The sequence below is a fragment of the Eleutherodactylus coqui genome, chromosome 1 (assembly GCF_035609145.1).
Source record: "Eleutherodactylus coqui strain aEleCoq1 chromosome 1, aEleCoq1.hap1, whole genome shotgun sequence".
NCBI lineage: Eukaryota > Metazoa > Chordata > Amphibia > Anura > Eleutherodactylidae > Eleutherodactylus > Eleutherodactylus coqui.
The window spans coordinates 380,145,087-380,165,230 of NC_089837.1; the positions used below are offsets into that span (position 1 = coordinate 380,145,087).

The 20,144-nt window shown below is 44.2% G+C and overlaps 2 protein-coding genes across 2 annotated transcripts; one reads left to right on the forward strand and one right to left on the reverse strand.

Annotated features, from left to right (window-relative positions):
* Positions 1-5,346: 5,346 nt before the first annotated feature.
* On the reverse strand, positions 5,347-13,967 carry UNC50 (unc-50 inner nuclear membrane RNA binding protein). The gene is made up of 6 exons (XM_066579079.1): positions 13,879-13,967; positions 12,585-12,890; positions 11,036-11,156; positions 10,138-10,277; positions 8,488-8,589; positions 5,347-5,568 (listed from the first exon to the last, which is right to left on the reverse strand). The coding sequence occupies exons 2-6, from the start codon at positions 12,862-12,864 to the stop codon at positions 5,432-5,434; spliced, it is 780 nt and encodes a 259-aa protein (XP_066435176.1). The 5' UTR covers positions 12,865-12,890; positions 13,879-13,967; the 3' UTR covers positions 5,347-5,431.
* A 78-nt stretch (positions 13,968-14,045) lies between these two features.
* Positions 14,046-18,884, forward strand: COA5 (cytochrome c oxidase assembly factor 5). The gene is made up of 3 exons (XM_066579090.1): positions 14,046-14,245; positions 17,995-18,078; positions 18,588-18,884. Exons 1-3 carry the CDS (start codon positions 14,147-14,149, stop codon positions 18,627-18,629), a joined length of 225 nt encoding a protein of 74 aa, XP_066435187.1. The 5' UTR covers positions 14,046-14,146; the 3' UTR covers positions 18,630-18,884.
* The last annotated feature ends 1,260 nt before the right edge of the window (positions 18,885-20,144 follow it).

Consider the following 20,144-nt stretch of genomic DNA (forward strand, 5'->3'; position numbering starts at 1 on the left):
CAACAGGCACACGCCTGTGGGAATCTGGGTATAATGATCACAAATGGTCAAACCGCATGGAAAGGAAGGATTTAACCCCTTAGTGACCACCCAATAGTCTTTTTAAGGTCCTGCTTTAGTGGGCTTTAATCCCCAGGACCGTAAAAACACGCTCAATCTGGGGATTAAAGCCATATGGACTTTGGCCGCAACAGCTCCATGCTGTCAGAGGTAGCCGACAACCTGGAGCTGTTATAGGAGGTCACAGGGAGCAACCCCCGATCATGCGATCGACGTTATCCAATGGATAATGATGATCGCATTAAAGTAACTAGAAAGTTAAAGTTTCAGCTCCCCTCATGTTTTGGATCCATGAGGGGGTTCTCTGTCGTTTTGGCTGCTCAAGGGCTCTACTAGTGTGCAATGGGTCCCTAAACAGCTTCAAGCAAAATGGCTTTTCGAAAGGAGCAGCCAGTGGTTTTCAGGGTAGGGCCCCCTTGTGCATATGGACATAATATTAGGGCCACAATGACAAACAGGGGTGTTCACTTTGGGGTGCAAATCCTCATTTTCATGTGCACTATAAAAAAAAACAAACCTGTCTTTAAAATGAAATATTTGCAAAAATAGGAAATTTTATTGTTCCTCCTCTAAATTGCATTAACTCCTGAAAAGAAACTGTGGGGTCAAAATATCCATGACCCCCCCCCCCCCCCTCGGTGAATACATTAAGGGGTGTCGTTATTAAAATGGGGTCATTTGTGGGGGTATCTATCATTCTGAGACCTATGAGCCTTTGCAATCTGGGCTTGGTGAAAGAAAACAAAATGTTCCTCAAAATGTTAATAATTAGAGATGAGCGAACGTACTCGGTAAGGCCGATTTCGCAATCGAGCACTGCGATTTTCGAGTACTTCACTACTCGGGTGAAAAGTACTCGGGGGCGCTGTGGGGCAGGACGTGGCGTGGTGGAGTGGGGGGTACCAGCGGGGAACAGGGGGGAGCCCTCTCTCTCTCCCCCCCACTCCCCTCTGCAACCCCCCGCTCACCCACGGCGTCCCCCGAATCTTTTCACCCGAGTAGTGAAGTACTCGAAAATCGCGTTGCTCGATTGCGAAATCGCTATTAATAATCAATGCAAAATTTTTGCGTCTCCTAAGGCCTCATGTCCACGGGGAAAATCAGGCCCGCTACAGTTTCTTCATGTAGAATCCGTAGCGGGTCCCTCCTGCCCCGCGGACATGAGGCCTAAAAATCTGAATAAATTCACCTGCTCCGGACGATGCGGATCTTCCTTCTTCAGTCTGGCGGATGTGCTCGGCACGCCGGCAGCGCGCTGCGCGCATCCGCCGGGCCAGAGAAAGAAGATACGGCCGCGAAGAAGGGAAGAACCGCATCGTCCAGAGCAGGTGAGTTTAATTCTGGTACGGGTCTCCCGCGGATCCGGACGGCTTCCATAGCCTTCAATAGAAGCCCGCGGGAGACCCGCGCGATAATGGAGCATGTCAATTTTTTTCCCCGCGCCTGACAGGAAAAATTACATCCGCAGGTATTTAACTACCTGCGGGTGTCCAATGCATCCCTATAGGGCGCGGATCAGCGTGCGGGATAAACGCTGCGGATTTAAAGCCCGTGGACATGAAGCCTAAAAGGCCTCAGTCAGATGGTAATTTTTATGTGCGCGCGTTTCCAATCCGCATCTGTATAGAACCAATGCTTTTCAATGGCAGTGGTCACATGTCCGAATTTTACATGCACATAAGATTCGCACCTACAAAAGATAAAACATATGGGTTGCAATGGACGTGGTCACCCTTTTTCATTTTTTACACGCACAGTAGGATCTTTTTTACACACAATAAACGCCCGTCTTGGCTGAGCCCTAAATGGTTAAAAAAAAACAAAAAAACTGAAGTTTTTCTAATGTGCTTCCAGAATAAATTAAACAGATGAAAATATATCACGAAAAATTTGTATGGTGTGTTTGCACATGTTTGAGTTGAAAATGTGAAGAAAAGTGACATTTTTTGTCAAGATTTTCCCAATTTTGGCACTTTTAATAAATATCCACAAATTATATCTGTCTATACTTACCACTTAAATGAAGTGCAATATGTGGCGAAAAAACAATGTCAGCATAACTCCAGAAATTTGCATATTCATGTTAAAGTGACATGTCAGATTTCCAAAATTTGGCCTGGTCATTAAGGCGCAAATAGGCTTGGTCCCTAAGGGGTTAAAAAAATATATATATGGATGAAATGTTCTTTGCCATAAGTCCAAAGGCAACTACCAAGTCCCCATAGTTCTGACCCCCTCTGTAGGCTATACCATGCTGCATGAAATATTTTGATGTGTGTCTTGGCTTGTAATGGATGCATCCTACAGTACTAGCGTCTTGAGTATGAGCTGTATTTTGGCATTGACAGTTATACATATATATTTTTTTCATGTCTGCTTTTTAGAGCCAACATTTTTAATGTGTTGGGAATGAAAAACAACAATTCTACAGTTATTTGGTTTCATTGTCAAAGCGTTTACCATGTAGTATTACCCCTTCAGACCCACCAGAGCAGGTTTTTTAAATGGTTTAATCATTTAATTTCAACTAATTTTCCTGTCGCGTTCCAAGAGCCATAACGTTTTCATTTTTCCATTGACACAGCCATATGAGGGCTTGTTTTTTGCGGAACAAGTTCTACTTTTTGATAGCATCATTTTTGGGTATAAATTATGTATTGCATAACTTTTGTAAAAAAATTTGTAGGGAGATTGGGGGAAAAAGAAAGAAATTCTGCCATTTGTTTTTTGGATTTCATTTTTACGGCGTTCAGCGTGCAGAATAAATAATGTGATAACATTATCCTCTGAGTCACATAATCCCGGCGATACCAAGTTTAAATCAGTTTTTTTATGTTTTGCTATTTTTGTACATTTAAAACATTTTTTTGCTTAAAGGTTTGCTTTTGTGTCGCCACATTCCAAGAGCCGTATCATTTTATTTTCCCATTGCCAGAGCTCTAGAAGGCCTTGTTTTTGGCGGGATAAATTCTAGTCTTCATTTATCAAATTTTTTGGAACGTGTAAAATTTTGATCGCATTTTATTCCATTTTTTCTAGTGGCAAGATTAACAAAATCTGTAATTCTGGCATGTTTTTTATTTTCCACTGCATTCTCTGAGCAGTACAAATAATGTATTAAAGTCATTCTACAGGCCGGTATGATTATGGCAATACCAAATTGTAAGAGTTTTTTTTCTTTTTCGCTTTTTCACACAAATAATTTTTTTAATCGCTGCATTCAAAGACCCCTAGCATTTTAATTTTTTTTTTTTTATCAACAGAGCTGTGTAAGGGATTTTTTCCGGATGAGTTGTACTTTTTATTAGTACCATTTGTTGATCCGTGCATCATTTTGATCACTTACTATTCCGTTTTTGCATGGTGAGAGCGACTAAATTAGCTATTTTAGCCACGCTGTAAAAAATTTTTTTTCCATGCTGTGCATTCTGCAGATTAATGTACTAACTTCCTCTGCGTCATTACAAACGCAGATATACCACATGTGTAATTTTGTTTTTAATTTTTTACAAAGTAAAAGGGAAAAAGGTGGGGTTTTGGCATTTTTATCTTTTTACTTTAACTTTAAAATTTTTGTCTCTTTAGAGAACCTGCATAATACTTTTTTTATCCTTCTAATACTCTGCTATGCTGAGGCATAGCAGGGTATTAGACAGGCTATGATACTCAGAGTCTGAGCATCACAGCCCAATTTAGCTGGCAGACACAGAGGCTATATTAAAGCCTCCGAGTGCCACAGAGACCCATCAGGACCCCCTGAGCACATTGCGGGGAGTCCGATGGAGACAGATGGAGCTCCCTCCCTCAGTGAGCCCTTTACATGCTGCGGTTACACAGACCGTGGCACGTAAAGGGTTAAACAATGGAGATTTTCTCCATTCTCCGCTGTAAGAGCTGGTCCCCGGCTATCATCTGACAGCCGATCACCAACTCTTCCTGCCACGGGGACCATCAGCCGCTTCTGACAAGCCAATGGTCTCCATGGCAATGTGTAAACAGTGCAGGAGTTTTAAAAAAAAAAAAAAAAAAAAAAAGGCAGGAAGTTGTTGTCAGATTGGTTATATCTTCCCATTTCTTTTTTAAAGTCCTGCACTGATTCTCTGTGGAACTACGCCAGCGGTGTGTGTGCAGAACATAGTGCTACAGCTTATGGCATTGTGTTCTGCACGGTCCCATAGTGAAACATAGCCCGGAAATCTTCCGGGCTATATCACTATGGGCAGTGGAGCTAGTCACGTAAAATTTCTGGGACTGCCGCTGAAGGGGTTAAGGACCTAATAAATGCCATGTTTTATGTCAGCATGGGCCAAGAGCCATAAAGTGAGGTTTAAGTTTTCTACCTTTCAGTCAACGAAGTTATGTGAGTTTTTTTTTTGCTGGATAAGTTGACATTTTCATTGGTGTCATGACTTTTTAATCACTCAGTGTTTTGGGGCGGCAGGATGAGCAGCAGCAACTCTGGCATTTTTCTTTAGGCCACTCTCATACTGTTGAAACACCACGTTTTACAGCATTGTCAAACGCATTTGACAGTGTTTTTAACGCACCCATCATTGCACGGGTGAGGATATGCATTAAACGCTGAAACACACTAAGGCTGCCATCACACCGGAGTAAAAATCCCATGAGATTTGTGCGTTGCGAGATGCATGAATATGAACCCCATTCTTCTCTGACAATTCCTGCTTTCCTTATCCAACTAGCAACACATGCTGGTCACTTCTGAAAGGGTCTCCTCTTTACCAGTTGCATTGGCCCTGGCCCCGATAAACCGCACCCAATTCTTCTTTTAGCTCCAATATTAGCCCCACATGCAGAGGCAACATTTATATCCATTCCTGGTTTCACAAAAAATAGAATTGTGCTTAATCAAAATGGTGAGAATCATCAATGGCCAAGCACTAATGAAACATTCCTCTACACGGTAGGAGGTTTACACATATATCTTGAAATTTCTTTTAGTCCTGGAAAAAAGAAATCTACAACTTTTTCATTTCCAGCCTAAAACTATTTGGGGGAATTTCCCACTTCTTGCATTTGTTCATGTTTTAGCTTTGGAAATTGCAACCATTACTACAAAATCTACAGCCCAGCATGGCATCCAGTGTAAGGGAGAATAGGGAACATCGGTTGTCGTAGTATAAGAGGTATATGAATCTTTTGCTTAGAACAATCAAAAAAAGTTGGTAGCGCCCAATTCTGTTTATCTCCACGATCCAAGGTTCTCCGTGCAAAGAAATAAATATTTAATTACCTTTTCCGCAAAGACAATAAAAACAAAACACATTTTTCTTAAACCAGAGACTTCCGCTATATTCTACAGTGAGATATTTACAATTTATACAACATCAATAATAAAGCCACACCATCTTCAGTTCACTCGGTACTTGTAGAAAGCGTAGAGCATGGCGGTGAAGTTCCATCCCAGAGCCAAGGACAAGACATAGAGCAATATTAACGCTGCAAATGGATAAAGTAATACCACTGTGTTCTTCAAAAATGGCAATGCTAGGAGAGAAATACAAAAGTGTGATCAACAAGACAATTCTCACAATAAGCAGAAGTCTTTCACGTGACATAACAGACGGTCGGTCCAGCTGTGTTCTTCATAATCCGCACGGAGCGCACAGCTGTATACCAGCTGAGCGCTCCGTGAACAGCCGGGGTATGAAGACCACAGTGGTCCAGCTGTGTTCTGCATACCCCGCTCGGAGCGCTTGGCTGTATAACAGGCGGGCGCTCCGAGCAGAGAACAGCTGGATGCAAAAGACAAGCTACCCCGCTTGTCTTCTGCATAACCCGCTCGGCTGTATACCAGCTGAGGGCTCAGAGCAGAGAACAGCTGGACGCAGAAGACAAGAGGCCCTGCTTGTCTTCTGTATACCGTACTCGGAGCGCAAGGTGATCGCTCAACGTTTGAGCGATCACCTTGCGCTGTAAAAAAGCACAACGATTATCGCTCAAAAGACATCTTTTGAGCAATAATCGTTGTGTCTAAACCAGACTTTAGACACCTAACTCTGCTCTCAGCTGAAGTATGCAGCCTAGGCAATGCTCTACAAGGTAAAAACTTTGGCATTGCACAAATCACCTTTGCACGGAGTTTAAAAAATACTTTTAAAATTAGACCAAGATAACTCAAGTAAACACAAAACACTGTTTTTAAATAAGGTTTTTATGTATTAAAAGGAAAAATGCTGTTTAGCCCTATGTGAAAAAAGTATTTGTCCAAGACTTAACCAAGTTCAATAGACAACTAGGTTTAATTTTACTAGCCACACCCAGGCATAATAATCACTTGAGATGCAGGGTATTAAAAAAAAATTAAAAAATTGCTAATATGCATGATTTTGATAGATAGTCAAGGACTCATCCAGGGGGTCACAAAATAACCCAGACTACTATCTAAAGAACTGCAATGTACACGATTCCACAATAATACACTGGGCAAAATTGGCATCCATGGGAGAGGTGCAAGACGCAAAAAGAACACAAAGCCTTGTCTCACATCAAAAGCATCTAGAGGACAGCCCAAGCCTTTTAGGAGAATATTCTTCGGACTGAGGAATAAAAAGTGGAAATTTTTGGAAGATATTTGCTCCGTTTTAAATACTGCATTGTCCTGTGCGGCATAAGTAACGCAGTACCTTTATTCTTTAGGGCAGTACAATTACAGAGATGCCAAGTTTATCCATTTCTTCTTGCACAAAAAAAAAAAAAAAGACTTCGAAAAGGAAAAACTGTTTGTGCTGCTACATTATATGTAATTTTCTTTTTTACATAATAAACCATATTTATGGAGAAAATTTCAATATTTGTAAAACAAAATGTATTATATGAGGGATTAGTCATATAATACACTTCTGTATTGCAGTGTATTGTACCTTTCAGCATAAGGCTGACAGGGATGCTATTAAACCCCATCTTTGATAGGGGTGAAGATGTGTACCAAGATGGCAGACCCGGGAAGTCTTCATTAGGCCAGGTTTTCTTTTAATATCATAATGAGCTGCTGGGCCTGGTTATGTAAGAACTACCTTTAAAACCAGTTTCATATGAGAATATTACATGCGCATTTATGTGTGTGTAATATGGACAAGTGTCTGGGCTCAACTGATGGTCTGCTGACCCAAACGCACAACATGACAGTAATCTACTGTACAATAATTTGAGTTTACTAGTCCCTATTATGGGTGAATTTACGCTTGTGTGAAACCAGCCTAAGGCTGGCGGCACTTGAACGGGTCGGATTTTGCATGCAGTAGCCCGCAGCGGAATCCACCTTTAACCACAGCCAGCATCCACGCGTACCTGTCTTATCTGTACTGTGGATGGCCGCGGTGAGCCGCCGTCAGACATGCGCAGTACAGAATTTAATGTTTATTTTTCCCGCACCGTCACTAGACGTTGATGTGAAATTGGCGATCTTTCTGCAATGTTACTTGCGGAAGGGCCTCAAGTTGGACGGCTTCCATTGACTTTAATGGATGTTTTCCCATGTGGAATTCGCACTAAAATAGAAAATCCTGCGATTTTTCCTTCGTGAGTGGAAATCGCAATTGGTTTCCGCGAGTGTGCAGGAAGAATAGTTTTTTTTACAAAGCATGCTCTGAGCGGTATTTGCTGCGGCTCTGTGGTGCCGATGACGACCGCGGATTCCGCAGCAAATATCTGTTGATGTGCAGCCAGCCTAAGAGAGTTCACACGCTGTGTGTGTATTTTAAAGCACACACTCCTACCACAATAGTGAGTGGGAAGCAGAGTAGATTGCACGCTCCTAGGAAAGGTCCCGACCACGGATATTCCGCAATGACTGTGGACAGGGGGCCTAAGAGGCCCAAACAGTGGTATTTGGCTCTGCCCCGCCGCCTTTTACTATCAGTCTAGAGATATATGCCACCTGTCCTAAAACAGATGAAAAGGGGGCGGGGCCTAACACCATACTGTCCACTTCTCTATGGCTTAGCATTTAGCCTAACAGGACCGAACGTGGTATTAGGCCCCATCCTCTTCCTCCTTCAGTCTAGAAATGCTTTAAATCCATCCGAGGACAGAGATTTTCATAGGCTGCATATATGGTGGCTATTTTGTTGAGTTTATGGAAAACCCCTTAAGATATATTCGAGCGTGTGCTCATCCAGTGCCCTCTTAAACAGTATTTCTAACAAGGATACAATAGAGATGAGCGAGTGGTAATAAATCTTGCCTATGCCGAAAAATAAAAACAGATTACTCGCACTGCAACTTAGCCCTAAACATGTACACAACAAGGGTGTGTTCACAGGGGCGAGCGAGAAACACGGACCAATATCGCGCTTGTGAAATTGTGATTCTGGATGAGAGTTATATTAGCCATTGTATTGGCTGAGATTTCCACTAAAGTCATTATATATGGCGCACAAGACAAGTCCTGACCCTGTAACTTACCACTATATCCAAGGAATGTTATATAGATGTAATAGCCAATTGCAATCAGCCAGAATGTGTTACCAACAAAGTATCCGATAAACCAATCCGACAAGACTACATCTGCAAAAGAGAGTGGAGAGGATGTGTAAACCCTTTGTAGGAGGCCAGGAGGAAATGAGGACAACAATTGTATTATTACATTAGACAACAGGAAATAAGAAAATGTCCATGGAAATATAAAGCAACTACGTCTAAATAAGACCGTGAGCACACTACTGTATCCAGCCGCCATTCTGCATCCGTAATACCAAACTAAGATCAATGAGTGGAACAGGTTACCACGGGAGGTGGCGAGTTCTCCTTCAATGGAAGTCTTCAAACAAAGGCTGGACAAATATCTGTCTGGGATGATTTAGTGAATCCTGCGCTCAGCAGGGGGCTGGACCTGATGACCCTGGAGGTCCCTTTCAACTCTACCATTCTGGGATTCTAAGAGCATCTTACATTCCTACTATGCTCATAGTTCGGGATAGGCCCCAGAGACCCACAGTCAGGCCGGGACGCACCCTATATTACAGATATAAAACGGAGGTGAAAATACAGTAGGGTGCTGCTGGTCTAGCACTATGTTCCTGTTGCCATGCCTTGCAATAAACCACAGATATGACAGTTGTTTTACTTTGCATGACAAGTAGGATGGAGAAGTGAAGTCACTCAGCTACTGGGCTAAGCAACTAAGCAAAGTCCCCATCTTGCTCTACCGGGACTACCATAGTTCTGCTGAAATCTTCCTAAGATTATCTCAGTGCGGATTCATGAGCTGGCCCAAACTAATATGGGCCACGTCATTCTGCAGATCTTTCAAACCACTTTGGCCCTGTTGGAAACTGACTAGTAGTAGGCTGCTTTTACAGCTAAGCTTATGGGCTGAAAGTAGGTGACCCGCTGAGTCCAGGGGGGTAAGATTTAGGCTTGTTTCACATCTGCATTGGAACCACTTGCTGGAGATTCCATCACAGATCTGGTATTTTCAGCCGCTAGAAAAAGCGCTGAATGCAGCACTTTTTCTACCGTCCAGAATTCAGGCAGATGGGTGGAAAGTGGGAGGACCCCATTATAGTCAATGGGGTCAATTCCGTCTAAAGATGGAGCCATTCGGATTCCCCTTTCCTGCTCCCCAAATGGAGATGTGAGTTCTTGTCCTCCCTTTTCCTGGTGTGAGTGCTGAATACATTGAGTGGACTGCATGGCGTGTGCTATGCAGTCCTCCCATTATAAAATGAGAACAGGAGGACTACTTGGCACGCTGCTGACATTGGGACAAAGGTGGGGAAGGCAAGTATAAAACCGGCAAGTATAATAGGGCTACAAGTAGCTGACAGTCCCATTAAAACCATATTGAGAGCTGGGCCTGATATTTCAGCTCTCTGTATAGAGGTGAACGAGTGGCAGCACTGGTTTCAGTGGAGCTTTATGATGTCCGGGTTACTCAGAGAAGGATGTCCAGGTTACCCACAGAATGACATCTAGGTCACATCTTGATGTGGTTTGAGCACTAGAGATCAGTGCGATCTCTTCAATGTGGGAATTGTGTTCTAAAACATTCCTCAATAATGTCCACTGACGGGTACTTTCCAAAAATACATCTTCAACACGCAATTTCCTTACATTTGATGAAGAACAACTGGATAAAATGCAGAATGACTAGAAGAGGATAGAATGCATTTAAGTGGACATCAAAGGCATAACCCCATTCCACATCATAGTCCCTTCCCTGATGCTTCACCAGGTACTTGTTAGAGATAAACCTGAAAGACAAAGCACAGAAGAGCTGCAGGTTACATAGACGTCTAGCCAAAGGCCTAATGCCTTCGTGCCATGCAGATACGACCCGAAGAAGGTTCTCACTTATACTATATTTACATGTCTTAGGGTGCTTTCACACCCGCGTTTGCACCGCCAGTTGGAGGTTCGGTCCCAGATGTGGCTGAAAATACCGGGGAAAAAAAGCCGGGCGGACACCATTATAGCGAGCGTTATTCTCTGGACAAAACAGCTCAGCCACGTTGATTCCCCTTTCCTGCTCTCCAAAGCCAGCAGGAAAGCAGAATCCCCAGCACCGATGTGCAAGCAGCCTTACAAGCCCAGTATTTGGTAAACCCCCATCCTATTGCCTCACGGTACGCGATCGATTGTGGATTGTCAGTGTGGAACCAACACAGAAAATCCACCCCATCCAAATACAGTCCAACACCTTGGTTTTTATCTTACGTATCATTGCAGTTGTTGACCCTATTGCTTTATTTTTGATGATACATAAAAGTTAATGTAGGATTTAAATGATGGATTATGCAGAAAAGCGATTCCATCAGTATTTCAGCTTAAAACAGATCTCTTGTATTTGCCTTGATACATGAGCACCCAATCCGTACTTCACATGTATGTAAAAATAATAAAACTTATCCCAGTACACAGTTATCGAGTGAAAGGTTCTGGCGATCAATGGCTTTTAGAGTGCAGAATGGAGTGCGATGCGCTTCTACATTGTACGCCGCGAAGGACTCACCACATGAAGGTTGCAATCAGCAGCCCAACACCCACGCAGTCAATAAACACGATCCACAGAAGAAGCTTCACGGTCTCCACAAACCCCATGCTCAAGACAAAGCCAAACATTAGAGTGGACACTGCAAGGAGAATATAGAGAGACTTACACAAGACAAATAGTAGGAAATACAGTAAATATTCATCCGCATGTTACTTGTTTCTTTCCTGTAGTTTGAATAAACATGTGGCTGATGAAAATGAGCTGCTGGGGATCACCTGATTGGTGCACATCTTACCTCCTCATCAGGCATCACACAAAACAAGCCCTCATAGAGCTGCGGCAATGGAAAAATAAAAAAAGTTATGGGGCTTTGAATGCAGTGATGCAAAAAAGGGGTTTTATTGTACAAAAGAGGAGAAACCTAAAAACTAATTATATATTATATATAGTCAGTATTATCATAATCATACCAACATGCTGTAAAAATGTCATTTATGCTGCATTATATACATTGTAAAAAATTTAAAAAGGAAAAAAAAAAATATATATATATAAATTGTCGTGTCCTTAAGCTCAAAATAGGCCATGTCCTTAAATGGGTTCTGTAATAAAAAAAAAAAACAAAAAAAAAAAACCTCTAGACTTACTTATTCCTCCCCCGTCTGTCTACTTACCAGATTTTGACCTCACCCATCTTCTCCTGTATAATCCGGGGAGGGGTCACCTTACCTCCAGCTGGCTGATTGCTCTCCTTCCTGTTACGTACATTGGCTGGCAGTCTTCTTCTTGCCAACCAATGTACGTTATGTCACAGCTTACAGGCCAGCAGGGGGAGTGCCGATCTGCCGCAGAGGCTGCTCATGCAAGCTGTCTCGGCAACAGATTAGAATTCCTTCCTAGGCAGTGAACGCTACGTCACAGGGACCTGACCTTCACTGATGTGGCAGGAAGAGAATGAGAGGAATGCAGCCTTCATAACAAATCAGCTGGCGTGTGGAGAGGTGACCCCAGGGCACTGGAGAAGATGTGGTAGGGAGACTAACGGGGAAGAAATAGGAGACTATAGATTTTATTATTTTTTTTAAATGCCAAAACCCCTTCAAGGGCAGGCGAGCGTATTTGCAGTAAATGGAGTCAGTCAATGAAAGTACACTTATTTTCATTGACCTAGTCACACCAGTGTTTTTTTATATTGCGAATAGTACACGTGTAAAAAAAAAAAAAACCCCAAAAAAACCCAAAACACAGAATGTTCAATTTTACCTCGTATTATGCATGATACAGCCTATTGTCCTCTATGGGCGTGTAATAAATGCTGTACATATGCTATTACATTGCATATGTGCTTCATTTATACACAGTGTCGCTAAGCGACAGGCAGGAAATAAAGAAAAAAAAAACCACACAAGTCAGACTGCGCATAACAGTGCGTGTGAGATACGCTGCCATGCGCAGTGATAAATCGCTAAGATATGCAGCAATACGTGGTGAAACGCTGCGTCTTCCGCACCCGCTTGTGTGAGCCGGCACCAAGGGGTTCATGGGGGTTTACACGAATCCAACGTACCACAGAGCCAGACACTGAGCAGCACCAGGAACGCGGGGTCGTCTCGCGCCCACTGGTCTTTGGTCTGTTTCCTGTACTGGAAGTTTCTGTAGACTTTCTGCGGTGAAGTAAAGAGATAAAGCATCTGCCAGAGCGCAAACTCAAAGTCCATGTGCCTGAAGTGGAGCAGCCGCCGCAGGTACTTGTAGCGCTTGGCTCCGGCCGTGTGGCGGGCGGCATCCCGAGAACTTAGTGTCCCATTGCCTTGTGTCCGAGAGTTCATGGATGTAGTAGGCAGCATCTTGGGAGCACGGGTTCACATACAGCCTGCAGGTAGAACAAGAGGGCCAGTATTACATGGGCAAACATATACAACATGTACATCCCCACCCCCTCTGTGCTACAGATACTGATATGCATATAGGGAAGAGGGAACAATGCCTCTGGAGCGCCACCTATTGGATGGCAGCATTCCTGCAAGTCAATATGAGACTCTTTATACAGGTCTGTAGAGCAATGATTGGAAATAGGAAATCAAGCCAGAATCCATACACAGACAGCTGTTTCGGGGTGTTTGCCCCTCATCGGTGTGCAGTAGGATCCTGGCTTGGTTGGTGAGAGGCCTATAATGTGATGTCAGGAGGAGTATCACTACAAGGACACAGATCTCCTTCTTATGGCCGAGGACCGTAGACTTCCCAATACAGCGGTTCTCCCTGTTCCTTCCGGAGGAGGGACGTGCGGGACCTGCAGTTGTTCCCCTCTACACCACAGCTTGGCCAGTACGGTCACATGAGCAGCTCTGGCCAATCAGAGAGCAGGCATAGTGCACTGGTAGTCTAACACTACCAGTGCACTGTGGGGATTGGGTAGTCTGAAGAGTGTCGGCCAACTTGGATGGCCAAAAACTGGACTGGGAACAGATTGGAGGGACAGCAGAGAACTGCAGGTAGTCCCCCTCCCCCTCCTGCAGGCCAGGAGTCTGCACCAATATTGGAGGGTCGCTCATCCTCAGTTAGTGACCGGGGATAGGATCATTTGCGGCTTCCTTCCAGCGACCAGTGGGGGGCTCAGTCCCCAACGGCCAGACCCTCTGAGTGTAACTATCAGCCAGCAATGCCTAACACAAATACAGACTACTACTGGCAGGTACAAAATCCTCTCTGGTGTCCGAGCATGGGGACTGTCCTGCACCAGCTCCTCCCTGCTGCTGCTATGGCAGAGCCTTCACTGGCGGTGATGTAACTGTGGCGCCCCCTAGCAGAGTCTGACGCCATGCCACAACTGCCGAGGGACTCCGTGCTCCACAACTCACCTGATGAGCTCCGCTTCCTGCAACACAGCCCAAAACACGTAGTGCCCCGTGACGCCATGAGGAAGCGGAAGCGTGGCGCATGAGCTTCCTTGTGCGAGAGCTCACGGGAAATGTAGTTCTCCCTTTCTCGTTGCGCACAGTTATGACGTCATGTAACGCGCTAGACTGCGATAGAACGCCTCGCATTGCATTTTGGGAGAAACATGGCGCTGCCCATAGAAAGGTGTCAGTAAAGTGTCAGATGTAGCTGCATACCGAGCCGGCAGCCATGCCTAAATATTATGAGGGTAAAGAGGAGGACACCCGTCCTTGTGCTGGGGTGAGGGAGGATCTGAAGACCTGCCTGCTGGAGAGCGCCTGTGTGCTGGTACGTCCATAGACATACAGATAGACCTTCTGGCGGAGCTGTAGGGGTGCAGAGGGAGCACCCTAACATATAAGAAGGCAGCGGTATTATAGGTGGCACATGGGCGGTTGAGGGGTCATTGTTGATGGCTGCTAGTGTTGCATTAATGGACTTCTTAAGGGACCTGACTGTCAGTGCAGTGGACCGCTACAGGGATATTCTTGTGTTCTAAATTCAAGGGTTAAGTGCGAGCCGCTTGGAGAATCGCAGGTCACCCAGGCAGTTGTGTGATCACGGCTGATTCCGTTTATTTGTTAACAAGCCAAAGTATTTATAGTCCTTTTAGACAAATACATTAAAAGCAAGGCTGGAGGTCACCTGACTTATACATAACGTGTTACAGTTCTCTATTACTGCTTACTAATTTTTCGCACGTTGGTCTATGGGCAAAACTCTTCGGTATCATTTTATCTTGTCACCACCAGGAAGTACTGGTGGAGACAAGATTGACAGTGGGTTGACGTCCCCTATTCCTGATTGGCCGGCTGTTGGCTTCTCTTCCTCAGGCTCGCAGGTCCTGGCAGTGAGTGAGAACGTTTGCGGGCTGCGCTTCAGGAAAGAGAATTTGGACCTGGAATCATTGTCGCCGGTCACAGCTGCAGCAGGAAGAGGAGGCAGGGGAGCATTTGCAGACACCGGCCTCACTCTCGGCGGCTGTCCTCTCCCACGTTTGCTCCTCGGTGTCACTCTCCCCTTTACTGGGCACACTACCACTGGCTGTCGTCTCCTACCTGCACTCCCCACTGGCACTATCGCCTTTCGTGGGACCGCTCCCGCCGGCTGTCCTCTCGCACCCGCTGTCACTCTCTCTGTCTCAACTGTATTGGCCCTGCTGCCATTAGCTGTCCTCTCCCACCAGCGATTCCCTTAGCAGCCCCACTGTCAGTCTCCCCAGGTGCTGCTGCTGCCATACACAGGTGGGGGCTGAGGAGTAAGCGCACAGCTGGGAGGCTTCTGTGAAGGGGAGTACCTGAGCTCTGCTGCATCAGCGCTCCCCTGTCACAGCAGCGTCTGTATTGATGTACAGCTAATAATGTAAGCCTAACAGGAAAAATTGCCCGAACCCTAACCCTGCAGGGCAGCCACAACTCAATCTAGACGCTGCTAGGACCTTCTGCTATACAGCCAATAAGGAGCTAGGGGTGTGACAGGGGTGTTCCTGCATCCAAGCCCTGTCAAACCCCTAGCTTCCGGTGGCGTCAAGATACAATAATACCAAACTCTTGAAGAACTCATTATCATCTGTTTTACTATTTGCTAAGCAAAATACATTTCTAAAACAAAGCCCATGTTTAATCAGCCGTCTTCACCTGAGCGCACGCTTGTGTGAGTGAAGGTCAATCATAGCTTTCTTCTTCAGGCTTTGTAAACTTCTCATTATCCTATTCATATTCCAAAATAACGAATTATGAGCATCAAGTAAGTTACAAAATGGAGTGAGGAACAAGCTGGTGTTCGGCAAGCAGTATGGCTTCTCTTACACAACAACGCAGAGGAAAGTTCTGGGGAGGGGGGCCCATGCTGACCTTTTGCATCCGGGCCCCTGAGCCTTTAGCTACGCCTTTGTCCTAGCCTCACAGTGATCTACAGCTGAGCACCTATAGACAGAGTGACATAAACATTGCACCCATAACTTATGTCCCACTCTGTCAGCAGACATGTTCGCTGTAGTACAGCAGGCGGTCGCTGCACAGACTTCCATCGTACAATGGACCCATCTGCCATTGGAATATTTTGTCCTTTTTTTAGGAGCTGAGCGATGGTTGGTGTACGCAAAGACAAAGGTAGTCGTAAAGCTCTTGGTCTTTTTTACAAGTCCCCCTGAAACATGTCCATATGACTACATTTACCTGAGAAGTTCTGCTTCTGTACTCAGTGCTCCAATGTGTAGCCTCTGGTGTAATGATGCCATGTTACCAGTAAGCCACACTGCCCAAACACGGGAGACAAAAGTGGGCGCTTCTTACCAACAGAGTGATGGGGCGTTCTGACTGCACCACAGATGAAAACTTCAACTTGCGCAACTTTGTAGTTCTACCTAGAGATAAGCGGTTGTCAAAGTGCTGCTCCGAAAATAGGGATAAACATATTCTCCATTCAGCTGATCACACTTGTTTATAGAGAGGTCGGTGGAGATAACAATCTTGGAGTGCATTATGGAATGTACGTCAGAAGGATTTCTCAATGCATGCCTCCGACTAATGCCACTTTACAGGCTTATAGGCCAGTAGGCATACATTTTTCTTTATAGATCAGCATAGTTGACTATACTATTCTATACAGCGAAAAAAGTACACTGGCTTCACACATATATCCTTTTAGACCTGGTGGGGCGATTAAAGCCTATGGATATATTTAACGTATACACTAGAAGCTTTCTTGCACATATGTTAAATGTACACTGCTGAGTGTAAATGCAGTCTAATATGTATGACTGTGTAAGCCTCTAAAGACCCCCATTCAAGCTAAGGCCACTCTCACACATCTGTTTTTACCGCGATTATCGTGGCATTTTGAACGCCGCGGTAATCTCGCTACAAGGCTCCATTGATTTCATTGGAACCTTGCAGACCTGTGCTTGATCGTAGCGTTTTCTAACATTTTTGAGTGCTATCCGATCTATTTTACTGCCATTAATGCACCTCATATCCCATCAGGATGATAGGGTGTGTTAAAACCCACTGTCGGAGGCAGTGACCTGCGTCCAAAAACGGCGGTAAAATCGCAGCATTTTGCGAACGTCATGTGTGAGAGTGGCTTAAGACTTTAGACACCTGAACCTGCCAATAATGGTGGGGCTGAGCAATTCTCTGATATGTATGGGGGCGACTCAACTTTGCTCCTATAGATGATGTCAAGGGAAAGAAGGATCAGGGATGTTGACTTTCAGTGCCTAATCCTTTAGTTTCCCTGAAGATCAGCCGGAACCAGAGTAGTGTGGCTGCAGTTTACCTCTCTAGACACAAACATTCAGGTGTATGGAGGTGACAGGGGAAACTGCTGTCAGACAAATGTTGGAGGTGCATGGGGGGTTAATTATTAAAGGTCTGCATTTCTCATAAATCGCATGACTATACATACACTGCCACCTCTCTGTTGATGGCTGTGACCTAAACTGGCAAATAACTCCTTAGACTTTGTCCCTACAACGTTTTTCATTACACCTTGAGATTTCTTCCTGGGGTTCTGTCATGTATGCCAAAAATGGCATTGAGAAGGAACCCCCAAACAGAATTATTCAGTTTTGCTAGTCAAACAGACAGCACTTTGGCAGCTTAATTTTCTCCGAGCTAGTGGGAGGAGAATAGCTGCCATGATGTCTACCACATTCTGCACACACAGAGGAGGAGATCCTGCTCCCCTGTCTCTCTGCAGCACACACTCCGAAGCAGTAGTATGAATGACATTATTCAGTATGGTGAATCCAGCAGAAAGCTGACATAGGACACTTACTAAAGTCACCCTTCAGCAGCATCTCTATGCCTCTCTCTAGCTGCTTCTTCCCCTCTCTACCTCTCTATGGACTTCTATAGGCAGAAGGTAACCTGATCCATCACTCAGCTCATAAGCCATATAATTTCTCAAGATGGATTTTAGCAGTGAATTGAAAGTTATTTAACAATACAAACATTCTTGTTTTCACTTGAACTATTAATGTATGCAACGTTTGTTGAATTGACAATGTCCATTTAAATGTTGTCTCCTTGCAGGAAGGAAAGACCCCAAAGGAGTGTCTGAAGGAAGGCCACTGCAGGGCTTTACAGGTCTCCTTTTTTGAGTGTAAAAGATCAATAGTAAGTTCCTCTTATACATCCTCTATAGGTAGGTTCTCTTTATGCAAGAACGTCCTCTGTGTCTATTTTAGCGCTTTTTTACTGAAAGGCGGGATGATCACACTAAGCATTTGCTTTGACCAGCAGAGCAAACTTTTCCTTTCAAAGCCTCATCACAGACTTATTTATTTGATCAGCAAAAGTAGAATAGGTTGTACAAACATCTTATGTAACATACATGGTAATGATACAAGAGTGTCTGCAAAAGTCTGGTCAGGTGAATGTGCGGCTATGGATAAGGCTCTGTTCACACTGGTGCCATGGCAGATGCTTTTTATAAGAGTCATGATGGACCCATTTTGGAACAGATCCAGACATACCTGTAAACCTAAAATAAGTCCATTATGTTCTCGCCCAGTCAAGAGCCCCTCACTCCTGATGCTTGATCCCTGACAGCACCAGTTCAATCCTGTATCAGATTTTTTTTTATGTTCCTTGAATTTTCCCAATGTCTTATCTATCTTTCATAGTTGGACAATAGAGCACGCTTTCGTGGAAGAAAAGATTACTGAAGTGAGGAGGATTATCGGAATGCTGCTATACCCGTCTTGATTTAGAAGAGCTCTCTCTTAGCAGAGGTTCTGCACGGTGAAGATAAGTATTACTGACTCTGCTCGCCCGAGAATGGAAGAGGGGTGAGGAGCATTATCTGGAACAATTGTTAAGTTTGGTAATCCTTCATTCTTAATAAAATATACGGTATATTAAATTCATGTTTGTTGCTGCTTGTTAATTACAAAATTTTATTAAATATTTTCCCCATTTTTTTTTGGTGTCTCTTCACTATTTTTGTTAGTTTGTGTTGCAATCATCACCTTTACGGCACATTCCTATTGTCACCTAGTGGCACTGAGGAAGGTTGCGCCGCAGTTGTGGAAAAACAGCAGCAAATATATCAAAGGTTATTTAGAACTGTTTCTACAAGGTTTTCCATGTCCAAGTCTTGTCTCAATAGAAGTCTTTATCAGGGATCTCCACAAGGAAGTTTTGCTGTCCACCTTCTCTGATGCTGGAGTACACTACTTCAGCAGCAAAAACACAAGCCACCTACATTTCATTAGAATGCAATAAAAAAAAAAAAGACTGCACCAATGATAAAGCAGAAAATATGATGATAGCAGATTCTTACTGTGTTTTGTCACTGTATACAGAGACTGCAAGATGCCCATTTACCCCTTTCAGTGGCAGGTTTATTATTACCATGTCATGCCTCCCAGAGCAGTTTTTTTTTTTAAATGAGTCAACAATACAATTTAATCTCGCAAGTATTTATTAAGGAATTCAACAATCACATTGCAACATTTTTTTTGTAATGAAAGAATACATTATAACAATTTTGGAAAATAAAAGTAAAAGCCCACGGAAGATTTCAGATGACAGCTCAGTGCTCTGCACATTTTAGCACTAGAGCTGTCCACAAATCTTTTCCGGGGTTTTACTGCATGGTCAGTGCAGCAAGCCCTGGGGATTTTCTGGACGTGCTACTAAAGGGGTTAAAGGTCCTGGTGATTATGGCATAGCATCAGTAGAGCCCTTTTAAGAGGACCATACATGTTCAGTAGCTGTTGGTTTATTTGGCTGATAGCTATTCTTCTCAGCACTCTCCCCACATGCATACTTGGCTGAAAGAAGCAGGCATTTTGAAATCCAACATGCCCAACACTTCTGTCTCTTAAAGGGGTTGTCTCGCGAAAGCAAGTGGGGTCATACACTTCTGTATGGCCATATTAATGCACTTTGTAATATACATTGTGCATTAAATATGAGCCATACAGAAGTTATTCACTTACCTGCTCCGTTGCTGGCGTCCTCGTCTTCATGGTTCCGTCTAAATTCGCTGGCAGCTTGCTTTTTTAGACGCGCTTGCGCAGTCCGGTCTTCTCCTTTCAGCATGAGCCGCTTCAGTGTGCTCCTCGCTACAGCTCTTCTGCGCATGCGCAGACGAGCTGTCACTGCTCGGTAGCGCGCTGGAGCGGCCATTCTGTACCATCCTCTGTTAGAGGAAGGTGCCGAGCTGTCCCAAGAAG

Coding starts and splice junctions, on each gene's coding strand:
- UNC50 (XM_066579079.1), bottom strand. CDS start 12,864: ATGCTGCCTACTACATCCATGAACTCTCGGACACAAGGCAATGGGACA. Junction 8,590..10,137: donor CCAGTTGTTCTTCATCAAAT/GTAAGGAAATTG, acceptor TCTCTTTTGCAG/ATGTAGTCTTGTCGGATTGG. Junction 5,569..8,487: donor AACATTCCTTGGATATAGTG/GTAAGTTACAGG, acceptor TTTCTCTCCTAG/CATTGCCATTTTTGAAGAAC.
- COA5 (XM_066579090.1), top strand. CDS start 14,147: ATGCCTAAATATTATGAGGGTAAAGAGGAGGACACCCGTCCTTGTGCT. Junction 14,246..17,994: donor TGGAGAGCGCCTGTGTGCTG/GTACGTCCATAG, acceptor GTCTCCTTGCAG/GAAGGAAAGACCCCAAAGGA. Junction 18,079..18,587: donor TTGAGTGTAAAAGATCAATA/GTAAGTTCCTCT, acceptor TATCTTTCATAG/TTGGACAATAGAGCACGCTT.